At 41.5% G+C, this 15,472-nt stretch overlaps 2 protein-coding genes across 2 annotated transcripts; both read right to left on the bottom strand.

Moving 5' to 3' along the window:
* Positions 1-716: 716 nt before the first annotated feature.
* On the bottom strand, positions 717-6,279 carry LOC128378486 (cytochrome b-c1 complex subunit 2, mitochondrial). The gene is made up of 14 exons (XM_053338028.1): positions 6,196-6,279; positions 4,355-4,459; positions 4,074-4,223; positions 3,884-3,948; positions 3,693-3,749; positions 3,433-3,557; positions 3,016-3,113; positions 2,797-2,854; positions 2,304-2,399; positions 2,016-2,215; positions 1,803-1,883; positions 1,627-1,703; positions 1,357-1,510; positions 717-1,044 (listed from the first exon to the last, which is right to left on the bottom strand). Exons 1-14 carry the CDS (start codon positions 6,226-6,228, stop codon positions 961-963), a joined length of 1,383 nt encoding a protein of 460 aa, XP_053194003.1. The 5' UTR covers positions 6,229-6,279; the 3' UTR covers positions 717-960.
* Positions 6,280-7,320: 1,041 nt separating this feature from the next.
* Positions 7,321-15,061, bottom strand: si:ch211-256e16.3 (kelch-like protein 20). The gene is made up of 11 exons (XM_053338022.1): positions 14,396-15,061; positions 14,177-14,311; positions 13,909-14,100; positions 13,170-13,313; positions 12,353-12,539; positions 11,541-11,687; positions 11,318-11,446; positions 9,134-9,310; positions 8,856-9,002; positions 8,571-8,736; positions 7,321-8,084 (listed from the first exon to the last, which is right to left on the bottom strand). Exons 1-11 carry the CDS (start codon positions 14,732-14,734, stop codon positions 7,934-7,936), a joined length of 1,914 nt encoding a protein of 637 aa, XP_053193997.1. The 5' UTR covers positions 14,735-15,061; the 3' UTR covers positions 7,321-7,933.
* Positions 15,062-15,472: the final 411 nt, after the last annotated feature.

Below are 15,472 nucleotides of genomic sequence, written 5' to 3'. Positions count from 1 at the left end.
CAGTATGTTACTAGAGGATGTTACCAGTAGTGAGGATTCATCTGAGAGCCAGGAGGGGTCAGGGAGGAATTCCTGCCAGGTACAGAGGAGCCCTGCAGTTTGGAGGAGGAGGAGGAGGAAGAAGAAGAGGAAGAGGCAATGGAAGATGACACCTCTACATGGAGATCAAGAAATGGGGAAATCCTGTGTGAGCCATTAGCCCAGAGGACCATCTGCCACTACCTGGGCTTCCAAGCCCGGGGCCAGGTCCATGGTCAAGAGGAGGAAGAGGAAGAGGAGCCACAGCCAGGGCCCTCCAGAAAGCGGAGGCAGTGTGTCTTGTGCCCAAAGCCCAGACGGGTGTGGAACCTGTGTGCCACATGCATGTAAAATGCACCTCGCAGTGATCTGTACTTTGTCTTAAATTGTGAACACAAGCACATGACAAAAAGGGCATAAAACCATAAAAAATATAAAATAACAAAAAACTTTATATCGAAGATTAGGTCTGAAGTTGTTGAAAAGATCTGATGCGGTGAAGGTTTAAAAAAACCCAATTATATATACATACATACACAACACTTTTATGAGAGGGACCATTTTGGGACCTGAGGGTAAAAAGTGTAACTTTTTTTAAAGGGGCCTCAAGGGTTAGACCATCAGACCAACATTCCTGCTAGAACCCCAAAGCTTAACTCTGAATTCATTTCCTGATACAAATTCAAGAGACAACAAGGTGTTATTACTGTCATTACTTTAATTTACATAGATATACAGTTAAGTTGACAAAACAGCCAAAAATGACAGTCTGCATTATGGTTCTCCAGCTCCTTGTTGGTGCTTACACTTACTGCAGGACAGACTACAAATGATTGGTGACATCAAATGAATTGCTGCTGTGGCTTTGAGATCGTCTTTCCTTTTCAAGCAGCCGGGCACAGCATTGCCCACGTTAAAATCAACGGCTCCTTTATTTTATTTTCATAATTCATCCACAAACGGTGTATTAACGAGGTTTCCACTAGCGGCCATGGTCTTCTTGCTGTCCACAAATTTCTTTGCAGCCTGTAAATTAAAGGCAGAGATTATTACATTGTTTTGTCTGAATTATTTAATCCACTATATTTACTTTATTCAATAATAAATTAATATATATATATAAATAATATATAAATATATATACTTTATTCTAATACTAACAACATTAATTGCACATACATACAAACTTTAGCACAAAATTCACACAAATACATTTTATTCTGTTTTAAAAACACAGAAATTATTTAAATTAAAAAAAAAAAAAGAGGTTCCACTAGTAAAAGCTGTGAGGGTGTGACAATAACATCATATCACCATCTCTTCAGTGAAGGCACTCACCATGACCACATTGTTCTTGGTGACGGAGTCTACAGCCTGGAGAACAGCCTCAGGGTCCTGGTACGCTGCAGTAGCCAGAGCCTGAGCACCAATCTCCTCCATTAGGCCATCAGAGCTCTCTATTGACATCAGGTACTCTGATTTCACCTGGTTCCTGCACAGACGTCAAACAGTCAGGAACTTTTTCTGAACAGTCTTTGAGTCAGAAATGCACCAGTAACATATCTGACAGATGCACAAATGCTTCACCACCATGTCCTCTGAACTCACTTTGCTCTGGTAAAGTCAGCCTCTGACACGTTTCCTTCAGCCACATCTCTCATTTGAGCAACAGCAGCTTTGACCACCTGCACAAGAGGACGGCAACAAGTACGGGTTTAGTAAAAATGCACATTCTGGCATTGTGTAGTTACATTTGTCTTGGCGGGAGTGAATTTGGCAGTCACCTCTCCTGCTGAGTGAGCTTGTGCAATGGTGTAGATGCCAAACAGGCCGGAGTCAGAGTATGAGGCATTGAAGGATGAGGCCTGAAAGACAGCCAGAGGTTATGTGACATAAGGATACAAAACTATCCATTTCTAATGGATATAATATTATCAAAGAGTAAACAAATGCCAAACACATTTTCTTTAAAAAAAATATTTCTTCTTTTAACTTACATCAAAGAGCTGTGTGGTAGCTTTGGCAATCCCCTGGCTTAGTTTGCTGGTGACGCTGGCACCCCTCTTTACATGTGGGCCAGCTCCCAGGATCCTTTGCAGCACGCTAAAGGCATTAGCTTCTGCGCTACCTGCCACACCACCCTCGCAGGCAATCAGTGCATGGGCCAAGTCATCACTGTTCTGCAATCGAATCTCACCTACACACACAGACACGTAATACCATTATGACAACAATGCAGTGACAGATCTCAAAGAGTGATGTGGCTATTAAACCTGAGCTTTTACCTCCACGGTACAAAGCCTTTGCCACAGGCGCTCCAGCCCCAGTGCGGACACTCAGGAGACCCTCGCCCATCTGCCTCAGGACAGAGTGCTTCACACCTGGATATATATCAGAGAATGCCAACATTATTATTGCAAAAAAAAATTGTTCAGTCTCAGGTTAGAAACAGGCATTAGAACAAGAGGTATCGTCATTAAGGCAACAACTGTTTGCTGGCCAATTCAGCCTTATCACACAGATGCAAACACATCTGCTCATAACAAAACCATCAGTAACACTATTGGCCTCTAATCAAATACCACTACTGTCACAGTACCTCTGTGTCTTTTGACACAAATGACATTTAAGTCAAGTGTAAAACAAACACAGAACACACACAAAAGCATTTGTATCAATGAGACTGTAAATTGGTGACATGATGAACTATAACTGACAAGAAAGAAGCAGCTGTGATACAGAGACTAGACAGACTAGACAGCACTAGTAGACACTCACCTAGTCCTACAAGAGCCATTCTGCCAGTGGTGAAATTGTCCTCAACATATGACTGCAGCTACAGGGTGAGGATAAGGAGGAGAGGTGTGTAAGAGCTAAGCACAATCTAACACATAATGGCCTTCAGACTGGCCTTGAAGTTGCTGTCATGACTCAGAATTTACTCATTTTCTTATGCAGACAAAAAAAAAAACACACAAACAAAGCACAGTTCCATACCTGTTGAGGGGAGACACGACCAACCATGTGATCAGGGCAGTACAGAGAGTTGCACAGGCCATTTTTGTATGCTGCTTCATGCAACTTCTCAATTATGCCTGCAGGAGAAAACAGAGGAATTAAAGCTGAGAAAAGCTGGGAATCCATTAAGTAGATCCAAGGGATTCAACTGAAAATCATTCTGTTTGACTGACATTGTTAAATCTCTATCAAGCATGTAACAAATAAGAACCCGTCCCAAAGGCAAAAACAGAAAGAAAAAAATCAAAACGCTTCAACCTTCTGTTGCCATTTGCTTTGACCCTCAAAGTCAAAAATCAATTCATGCAGCTATAAGCCTGACTTAATGCCATTTGACACAATTCCCAAAATGGAAATGCAGATGTTTAAGAGAGAAATGGTGCTTGTGGTACTCACCTATCTGAGGACTCTGCTGAGCCACAGCCTTGTCGATCTTCACCCTGGCTGTCAGGTCGCTGACTTCCCACGGCCGAAACTCTGGGGCTACGGTCGCGTTGACCACATACTCCATTAATGCCTCTCTGGTCACACACACACACACAGAGCAAGGTATCAACATGACTATATACATGACATGATTTTTAAGTAAATGCAACAGAACAGCAGCAGAGTTAGTGAAAACATTATAGGCTCAACGTGGAGATAGAAGCACTTACAGGTGATCTCTCAGGCATTCTGTGGAGTAGACCATGGTCTCTCTTGATGATGTCACACTGAAGGTAAACACATGACGACACAGTTAATTCAATGTGACGAGCTATAGTTATACTTGTATTCCTTTGTTTATTTATAGCCGGACAAGGAGAGACTGTGAATGTGAGCATGTGCATAGAATACCCTCACTGACCTCAGACTGCCTCCCAGAGCTTCCACACTGCGACACAGTGCCAAGGCAGACGAACCCTTATTAGTCTACAAAAGAAAAAAAAAAAAAATCAATTAGATATCTTTGCTACACTCTGTCACCACGCAGCCAGGTGAAGACACTTGTGTGCATAAATAATGTAGCTTAACTGCATAACAAGTTCACAAATTACCAGGTTAGCTGCCAGTCGTAGCACATGAGAGACGCCCAGGTTATCCACACTCTCATAGCGACTCCCACCTTTTACAAACACGCCGACACTGGACATGGGGGAGTAGTTCTCCAGTGACGCGATGACCATACCATTTGGGAGCTTGGACACCTGAAGTGGCAAAGGAAAATTATATTGGGAAAAACTTGGGATCAAGCTGTCTAGAAATAAATAAATTTTCTAGAGCAATGATGCATTCATTTTATTATTTCATTCATGTGTAGACAAAAGCAGCACCCCACCTGGACATTTTGAGGAGGGAGAGAAGCGGTAGAGGATGGCTTTTGGCGGACTGCGAGCGGTTCGGTCAGAGCTTCACTCCTCCTGGCAGCAGCGTAGCAACGTTTCTACGAGAGAAAAACCAAATGAAAAGATCATTCATTTATGTGGCAGCTGTTTAACTTTTCCTCTTAGGTGGTAAAGGGTCACAAGAACAAAAACTTGAACTACTTTCCACTACCACTGACTTGACACCAAGCATGGTTTCTGTGTGAATGTCACATAGCAGTACTGTAAACACTACAGGTCAGGATAAATGGCAAAATACAGAAGCATTACTTTCTTCCTCATGCTAAAGAGCAAGCACTCCACAAATCAAATTGGGCTGACGTCAGATTAAACAAATCTTAACCCCACAGAGACTAACATGACCTCTAATGTTTCTGCTGTTAATAACTCAACTCTGTTATAATAACAAAACAAAAAAAACCTGTTTTAGACACCTTGACCATATGATCTCGTGCTACAGTCTCCGCTCTAGATTAATGGTAGGTAACAAAATGATCTATACCAGAGATTTAATACATTTATGGCCATTTATATATCAAAGTAACAACTCCATTCATATCTCTAGTTGTGCTGGGCAAGTTGAATAATACTGCAAAAAACTGGATAAATAAGCAGGTCGGCTTTATTATCTAAGGGTATATTCATCAATGTCTCTAAAATGTATGGTGTCATCAAAGCGATGAAAAATGTAATGTTTTGTCCCGATCAACTGTACGCAGCCCAGAGATATACAATTTCTCAAGCTATCAGTCACAGGAGTTTAGAGTGACCTGAAAATATTTACATTTAAGAAGCTGAAACCAAACATGCCATTTTTTTCTTAAAAAATGATTCAAAACTATTGATCAATAATAGAAAATAGTGGGCGATTGTTTTTTTGTTGATCGACTAATTAAAACAAATGTAGCTCCAGTTGTGATACTGCAATACAAGATTATGTATACTATGGTAGAAGGTTAGCCATATATACCCTCTACTTATCTAAATAAAAAATGAATGTATATTTTTTATATTTGTCCAGTTACTATGAAATAATAAGACCTTAAATAAAATGTCAAAGATAAATGGAAGAACTTAAACTTTATCCAACAACCACCAACCCAAACTATTTGAACTATGACTTTAAAAAAACAAACAAAAGCAAACACATCTTGGTCGTATTAACTGATTATGAGGATTTTTCTATGTAAAATAATAGTCTTGATAAACTGTACAATTAATGATTTCTTGAGTCCCATTCATGACATGTCAAAGCGCAGACTATCCACCTGTCCTGAAGTAGAGTGACCTGACATGACCTGTGCAAATCTAACACATAGCGACCACAACCAGACACAGGTAGTATGTGCAAGTAAAGACTGACTATTGTGATAATGTACCAGAAAAGAAAGACACAATTTATGACCAAATTAGGGGTGGTGTTCGCTTCGAGGCACCTCCTCAAGAAAACTCTAATACACGCGTCCGTAGATGACCTTCAGCTTTCATCCAGCAGAGCGAACAAACCGGCTATTTTACAGCATGCCTGACCTCCATTTAGCCTCACTTTCACTAAATGTGAAAGACTGAAGAAAAAGCTATCACTTATTCTGTCAGTTTAAATCAATGTCAACAAGCCTTTCAGAAGATAAACCCGCATTAACTGCTTAGCCACCTAGCCAGCTAACTAGCCGACGCGGCTAACTGAGGCTAAATATTGGCATCAGTTTTCAAGCAGGCGGCGAACCACGACATGCGATGGTAAAGCCCAGCCGGTGTTAAACTTCACATCAAACCAAATAAGCACCGGACTCACGGGGAGAGCGTTAAGAGACCTGATTCCCCTCATGACTCCCGGATCTCTCCTTCAGCCGGTACAGAAAGACAAATATGGCTGCCCGTGACGTCACGTCGCACCCACAATCCACCGCGCTACTGATCAGAGGATTAAAGATGATGCAGGACTTCAAGATGAGACTCCACATGAACTTTCATCACTTGTTCGTTTGAGATTGATCACTAATATATGATCTTACTTTAAATAAGTGCTATGCACCACATTAATGCTGTGTCAGTTTTGAATTAACCCTAACCCTCTCAAGGGGGATCACTAAAGATACACCTCAACTTATTTTATCCATGTTGTGAAAGTCCAGTTTTACCAAGAAAAAACAAATTGTTCTTGTTTTCAAGTTGCACCTTCTTCTAACATACCTGCCGCATTTCAGGTGTGCAGGATTTTTTTAATATGTTGTTTTACTAAGTAAAGCTAAGAAGTCAATTAATAAAAAGGTCAAACTTTGGTTTGAGGTTGAACTCAATTTGAACTATTTGATACCATACATAAAGATATGAGTACATTTATTTAAAAAAAAAAAAAACTACACTTATATACATAATTATATATGTAATTATTACATGTAATTCTAATAAACAGAACAGACTCCAAAAGCTCAAGTATCATTATCATTTCTGTATTTTTTTGTTGCTGACAGAATTAGCCTCTGCAAACTCCCGCTGGTTGTTTGAATTATTTTCTAAAACATAGCATAATTTTGTTATTCTATTGGAAATAGCATTTACTCTCCGTCATTAGAAATCCAGAATCTATGAATATGCAAATATTTTAAAAGATTAATTGCTGCCATAGACTTAACTGTAAAGCCCATCCTCAGTCTATGTGCACTGGAGGCTTCAAATTTCCACATCACACTAGTACAAGTTGCATACTGGATCACAATTGGCTCCAAACTAGTTGCGATGTCACAAATCCTGCTCATAGGCCCACCTCTGAAAATCAGATTTTAAATGAGCACAGAGAAACCCTCCACTTTAAGCAGACATAAAGAGACTCTAAAACTCTGCGTATACATGATTCAGCACAGTGAACATCCAAATGTAGGAACAAGAACAAAAAGCATATTTTTGAGTGAGTGGGAATTTTAATATTTTTAGTGCCGTCTGCAGGGTTCTTGCACTGCATTTCATTTTCTGGTCAGAGCATTTGTTTTAGTAGATGTGCAAAATGTGAAATGAAAAAAAAAACTCCAAAAAACATTTACAGTAGAATTAAACTTCTTTATTATAAGATCTTTTTTTAAAAATGTCATTCTCACAACTGATCACACCCCAAATAAATACATCACATAATAAATGATACAAAAATACACTATGTTGGCTGGGAAAATGTTCAGAATTGAGGCGCTTGGACATTAAAACATTACCCTAAACATGTTCACATCATACAGAGAGTAAGCTTAGACTGCTGACTGAGTTGTCAATCAGTTACTTGAGATTCATGTGGATCAACAACGTTTCCTTGGTTGCCAAACCAAAAGGAGGCACCCAAGTGAGTGAGACTCATTCCACAAACTGTCACAGATGATTAAAAATCAGTTCCTCTTTGCCTCCAGTAACAGCCCAAACAGCGCTGTGCCAGATCCAGGCATCCATTCTCCTCAGTTAGCTGGTCTCCACAGTACTGAGCTTTGAAGTGCACTGTTCCCAAGGGAGGTGCAAATAACCACAAAAGACTTCCAGCTTGACGACCTTGCTCAGTTGTCATTTGGTGTACCAGGGCAGCTGCTCATGTCTTTCCTCAGCTGGAGAGACACACAGCTGAGCCAGCTGCGACTGGTGGGCATCTCCCCGACAATCTCCCATGTGTCAGTCTCATCGCAGTACCTCTCAATAGTGTCATGATACCTGCGTTCAAGGAGTGATCAGCATTAACCACTTGCAAATTTAAACAGTAATATCAAATAGCGCTGTCATTTTTATCCAGAAAATAAAGCTATAATTAGGGCCCAAGCACTCAACAGTGCGAAGGCCCTAATGTAATTGTGTTTGTTCTTCCGTTTTTAATCTAATTCCTCTTTTCAACCAAATAGTTCTGGGTACTAAGGAGTGACAGGAACAAATAAATCAGGAGTTCCTTTTTTTTGTTTGATTTTATTCAGGACTACTTTGCTGTGTGTGAATGTAGCTGTCCAAAAGTTTTAGCAATCGCAGGTTTGTGTTTGACCACTTAGCAAACTTCAGCAATGCAAACTGGGACCTTAGTGTAAGGGGCCATGAACTATTGTAGGATAGATAAATCCTGGTTACCCAGTTCCTACAAGGTTCCTGCAGGGGATTACATGCTTATTATGTGCACAAGCACCTTCTGTACATTTTACTTATTTAACTCACCTGTCCCAGCCCTCTTCTCCTCCCAGAACATAGATTTTTCCATCCACCACAGCAACACCAGGCCGGTAGCGTCGTTCTTTCATAGGGGCGCACATGGTCCATTGGTTGGTTTTTGGATTGTAACACTCCACCTTATCTGTGTTTTCTGTCGAGGCATGCCACCCACCTACAAGAAATAAATACAAAACAGTCAATGTGATTATGTTCCTCATTTTCATTTTTTTTAGTTGTTGGATCATTGATTAGTGTCTGAATCAGAAAACGTTTAAGTTGTGGACACAGTACCTATTACATAGAGCTTTCCTTTGAGTGTACATGCTGCTGAACCAGAGCGGGCGATCTGCATCGGGGAAACCTCTGTCCATGCAGAGGTTTTGGGGTTGTACACTTGTGCAAGGTCTGTGCCATCACCATCCTCTAGAACTGCACCACCTACCAGGACACGCAGAGAAAAATCAATCATCTGCCAACAAGACAGCAGCAAACTAAACATTTACAAAATAGTCACTATTGGTAAAACATAAAAAAAGCATAAGCTCAACATGATTTTGCAGTTTTCATACCAGTAACATAAAGCAGTCCGTCCAGGGCCACCACTGCAGGACTGGTGACAGCCATCTTGACAGACTCGGTGAACTGCCAGGAGTTGGTGTGGGGGTTGTAGCACTCCACGGAGTCCAGCCGAGAGCGTCCTTCCCAACCTCCCACAGCAAACACAAAACCGTCCAGCATCACCAGGCCTGTGAGGAGAGAGGTGAGTCACTGATGATCACTTTAAGTTATCATTTTGGATACAATGTTTAATAGCCCTTTCCCACTGCAGGAAACAAATCCTGCTTTTGTTTCTACTGGACTGTGCCAACTTTTCTTTGGTTTCCTACCACATACAAAAGAACCAAGAAACCCAAAATAAAAAACAGACTCTTCTCAGATGATATTTTGATATTTAGTCAAAGCAGGGGAAGCACAGGTGTAAATGACATAACGATGGCTCCATTACATTAATTGTCCCAGTGAGAAGGTCAAATCAGCATTTAAAACATTTTCAGTATTTGGCAGAAAGAAGAAAACCTGATGAAAGGATGAGAAAAAAATAAATAAATTAATGATTTAAATGGCTGCAGTGTTACCAAGTGGTTTGAGCCACTGTCTGCAAAACTACAATTGACGCCTGTTGCACTACTGCTTACTTAATCTGCCAGCATGCAACACAGTGTTTCCCACAGATCTGAAGGCAATGTGTGGTGGTAGTCCAGCGACCGACGGGGGGGGGGGGGGTTGGTTTCGGTAAACCGGCCGACGGGGGGGGGGGCTGTGTGTGTGAGCTATGTGAGAGAGACGCGTGAGTGACAGAGAGACGCAGGGAGAGCAGAGAAAGGAAAAAGGAAATGCAGCTTAACGAATACGATGCGTATTTTTTAATTAGCGTTAAAAAAAAAAATTAATAACGAAACGCAATATGTGGCGGCCGGTGTTGAATCTGTGGCGCACCGCCACGAATTAGTCTATGTGTGGGAAACACTGCAACAATTTTTTTCTTGACGCAGTTGGTCCTGCTTACTGCCCCTTTTTTTTGGTTTGCAGTGATTCACAATTGTTGAAAAACCCATTTTAAAATTAATGGAGGTCTGTTGCAGGCAAAATTGTGGTTTGTCATGGCTCAAAAACTGACATCCATAGAAAGATCTGGTCTTATCTTGAGCTGGAGCATCTGCAGATTAATTCCATATGTTACAATCCACTAAGGTGAAGCGTGATATGAGATGAATAAATCCCTGTTTTAATTAGCTTCACTGCCATCTTGTCTGTAAGGAAGCCAGGAGGGACAACTGAGCGAATCTTTGTTTGGGGAGAGGGAAGTACAGATTGGTTTTATTTTGTGTGATGTGTTCAAACAAAATGTTCTAAATAAATAATGCAAATAACTTGTCCTGTTTATTGTTTACCGTATAAAGTTTATGACCCCTACTGAGTCATCTTGTGTTGGTGTGTGGTTCACCCGAGTCTTTGTTCATCTTGCAGGTGGATTGTTAGTGTAACTAAGAACTACTGAGGGCCTCAGGGTGTTCCCAGGTTATTTGAGCTGGCTGCAGTGCATCCCTCTTCTTTCTCTGGCACTCACCTGCTGCAGCTGCTGCTCCGACTCTCCCCACAGAGGCATTTTGGATTTGTCATGTTGCACATTACACTACTAATTACACTGACGTCAACACCCCATATTTTTATATGAAGTTCATTTGTTAAATTTTATTTGATATATCATCTTTTGTTAACCAACATGGTGTGTCTCTTTATTGCTGCAACTTGTGCCAGGTCATAACAAATGGGGGGCTTGTCCATTAGGGTTAGTTTGTTAACAAGTTTATTTGGTGCCTCAGGTAACAGTTTGGCGTATGGTGCGATTGTGCAGCTGATGAGGTGATCCAGTCCAGCTGCGTACTGGATTTTTGGGCTGTGTGTTTTGTGGCCAGGGCTGTTTTGGTCTTTGGTTTAGCTCTGGATTTTGGGAGATACACCATATGTTCTCTGGAATCCTTGGTGCCTGACCTGATATCAAATTGTTGTGTGCTGTTAGCATTAAGACAGATTTAAAAAAAATAAAACAGCTATAACAGCTGTAAATGAGCTAAATGATGTACTTCATGGACATGTATCAAGACGCAGGTGGCTGTGCTATTATTGGAATGACTGATGAATGTATGTAGGACATTGTACACTTTATTATAACGTCCCTGAGACAGCCTTACCCAACTCAGAGCGAGCCACATTCATAGGAGCCATCTCCATCCACGAGTCCAAGCAGGGGTCATAGCGCCACATCTCCCTGCTGGCTGAGCCGTCAGGAAACTCCCCTCCTGCCAAATACAGAGTGGAGTCTACAGACAGAGGAGAAGAAACACGTTATTTTTCCATGTGCACAACATCTACGTTTGAATTTTAATCTAAATGAAGCTGACCGTGTACACTCACCTGATACTACCAGCCCGTGCTTGCTCACAGCAAAGGGCAGGCACGCCAAATTCTTCCACTTGTTGGTTACGGGATCGAAGCTCTCAACACTGCGCAGCACCACCTTGTCATCCTCCCCGCCAACTGTCACTATCACTTCAGCCGTCCCTGTTGCCATGGCAACAGGAGCAGAGAAATAGAGAGGACTGAGCTGAGGGATGCTGGTCTTTGAATAAATGGTAATTTAAAAAATAAATGTGTCTCTTTAGGATGCAGTGTACTCTGTAAGAGAATGAGGGCAGAGACCAGGTCTCAATGCTTTCTAACAAGCCCTAATAGTGGGTGGGTTTTCTTGAGTGTATCTGAGTAAAGGAAATAAGATGTGTTGAAGCATATTTCTCACATGCACCAAATATAAATGTTTAAGTGCTAACCTTAGTGAGGAAAGCCAAATCCAAGTATTTTCTACCTCTAATAAAATAACTTTTCCTCAGTTCCCACTCAGGTCAATGACTATTTATCATCTGACCACAAAGAGATCAGTTTAGTTTTTACTAAATATGTTGTAGCAGCTGGTCACCTTTTGAGGATAACGGATTAGATCCCTCTCCAACTGACAACTGTGTATTCTCAGTTTCTCGCAGCCTGTTTATCCTAGACTTATGACAGAGTCATAGAATATAAGATATTTGTTTTTGTAATTGACTCATCGTCATTGTAAATTAGGGTCACCCCTCAAAGATCTTGAGTATGAATAAAAGGTTAAATGACTGAATTGATAAAATGGCTCTTATTTGTAATGTCAGTGTAACTCCAGATGTGAGTGGGTTCACCTGTGGACCTCCGTGGCCGTGCCCTAGGGCAGTAGAGCTCTCCACGGCGGTCTTTTAGCAGCAGGTAGTCCTTGGCCTCAGAGATGAGCCTCTGGCAGCCCTGGTTTTCCTTCACCACATCCTGAGACTCAATCACATCGTGGAGGTAGTACGGGCTGATGAGAGGCAGGCGGATATGCTCGAGGACCTTCACGGTGCACATGAGGGGAGAAATCTGATTAACTGGACTGAACCATCACTCAACAGTGTTAGAGTTAGAAATAAGTGTTAAAAATAAGTGTGGGATATTTACAAGACCTTTGGCCCTAACCAATGGTATCCATATCACAAAAAAGCTTCAGTTTGATTTGAGCCATCATCTTTTCTCCTTCAAAGATATAGGGCTCGGTCAATATCTGATTTGGTTTATTTCTACTATAATTTTGTTCATTTCATCCTCTACAACAGCTGCACAACATGTACTTACTGCAGACTGAAATAATCCTACATTGAAATTAGAAAAGGTAATTGTAAAATATCTGGAGAGTAGAATAGCTTGAAGAAAACACAACTTGCATCACAGATTTCCTTATAATATCTAGTGCTAAAATATTTAGACTTCATCTCCAACATGAGCAAAATATTTTTCACCTACAACAGAACTTTAGATTTAGAATAAAAGTACAAAACACCACAGAAAAAAGAAAGGGGGAAAATTAAGGGGGGGGGGGGGTGCTGTGGAAGGTAAGAGGGGGTCCTTTGACATATCCCATAAGCCAATAGTGGTAATCCTTCACTTATTAATGTCTTGTGCATGCTGTATTCATTTTAATCTGACCTTTTCAAAGCTCTGTTTGCGAGAAAGGCATTTACTCAGCCACGATATGGCAGCTTCAAACACCAACTCCTCTTTGGGCACGTTGAGATGGTCGCTGGCAAGGATTTCTGTCAGTTTGTCCACACACAGGGACAGAAACTCCTCCTGGAGGAAAGGACATTGGAAGAGTGAGAACATGATTCATTTAAAAAAGGGGAATATAGAGCTAGAAAAGAGCATAATAGGTCCCCTTTAATAAGCTAAACCTACTCAACCTGCTTACTAAACACCTCCAGTCCATGGAAGACAATCACGTGCAGGCCTTGGTTCGACTGCTGACAGGCAGAGTAGATAATCTTTGCTAAGCCCCTTTCACACATGAAAACAACAACACTGCCAGGTTCAATTATCCTGGTGGGGAGGTGCAGGTGGCATGAGTGAAGGCGGTTTTGTATGAACTTGAAAAATCTGCCCTTATACTCTGAATGTTAATGCTTTATTTCATTTAATTGCTCAGTGCTTTGTTTTGTTTTTTCATTATCGTATCAGTATTTCCAGAAATGTTAGAGACAATTTCCTAATAATATTAATATTATTATTAATATTAATATTTAATTGCAATATAAAAATCCAAATTGCATAACAAATTTACTTATATCATGACAGAGGTTTTGGCTCATTTTGCCTGTTAGAGAGTTTATCAGATCTGTTCAGGACTCAGTATTGAAAGACTACAACAATGGCTCCATCAGCTTCGCACCTGCTGAGAAACACTGCTGAAGTGCTCAAGAATGTAGTCCATGCTGCGTTTCTCCAGCACTTTACAAGAATGGGCTTCGGCAAAGCAGTGAATCCCCACACAGTTCATTTCATCCATCTGACGCTCCATGAATCGACAACAGGCCTCTCGGACAGCCATGACATCGAGCAAGTTGGCTGCTGCCAGCAGCGCCTAGACAAGATTCAGATTGATTTTTAGAACCTGTCAGCTGATGGTGGAGAAAGAAAGGTGAGATCAGAGACTTTACCTGCACATTTGCTTTTGAGATGTAGACCTCTGATGTGTAGGCGTAGCTCACCAGCATGCCAACCATCTGAGGTTCAACTCCATTGATGGCAACCCTTTCCTGCTTGGACTCTATCAGGTCAATGGAAAACATTGCCTGTGGAGTTGAAAATCAGGGACATGACAAACTATTTTGAAGCATATACACTTTGACTACTACTGTGAGGAAACCTGCATTTACCTGAAAGTAAGAGCTAAAGGAGGCGAGCACAATACGATGGCAGGGGAACTCCTGTCCTCCACAGCACAGAGTCACATCACAGAAGGCGTTGTTGAGCCGCAGGCTATTGAGGCCCTGCAGGACAGTGTTGGGATGTCTGGGCTCCACAAACAGGTAGTCCTCGCTGCTCAGAGGAGCTGGAGCAGCTGGAGCAGCAACAACAGAAGCAACGGTGCCTGCGTCTTGAGGAACCGGGAAGGTGGCACTCAGGGTGGACGGCAACGGTAAACCAGCGTTGACTCCAATAATTTCAGCCATTTCTAACTTTTCTAGGCAAGCCTGCGAGGCTGGTGGAGGCATAACAGACAAGATAGTGAGGACCCTTTGACGTCAAATGTTCACATCAGATTTTAGCGACCAATGCTGCACTGGCAAGTCGAATAATCAGCTAGATATGTCACTACGGCACTCATGTAAGAGGTAAAGTTGTAACAGAGTCGCTGAAGAAGCAACAAGGCAGAGAGACGAGCTGAGATTGTGTCTATTGAGTGAGCTAACTAGCTTACTAATGAGGCTTAGCAGCGTCGGGAGTTGGAGGCGGAGATAACCAATATGGACTCGCTTCAGGAGAATACTTACAGTATACACACAGGCGATATTAAACGCTCAGCAGCTGCAACAATGAGACATATTACCTGATAGACATAATCGTGACTACTAACTGAGCAGGTTTACTCCCCCACACAGAGAGCAGTGGTATATACCGCCTCTCATCAGAAGCACCTCCCACCGCTGCAGTACAGACGAAGAGAGTTCACCTCCGGGTACTTCCGGCTTCGTTTCACCTCAGCTTCTACATTTGCTCCAGCATCATTGTTTCAATTTGTTATTATTAGTTATTATAGTAAGTTATTATTGACGTTTATTTTGGGTTAAAGGGGTTGGGGTTTTCCCACTCCGTCTTAAAACAACAGTAAGGTGCCCGTAAAATGATTGATGACAGAAATCCACAAGCCACCTTCTGTGCAAAAATGAATTTAAAATTCTATCTGAAGCTAATAGGAAAATTAAGCTGTCCAAATTAGACAAATTAAGTGG

This window comes from Scomber japonicus, chromosome 18, assembly GCF_027409825.1.
Source record: "Scomber japonicus isolate fScoJap1 chromosome 18, fScoJap1.pri, whole genome shotgun sequence".
Taxonomy (NCBI): domain Eukaryota; kingdom Metazoa; phylum Chordata; class Actinopteri; order Scombriformes; family Scombridae; genus Scomber; species Scomber japonicus.
This window is presented reverse-complemented; position numbering and strand designations above follow the sequence as displayed.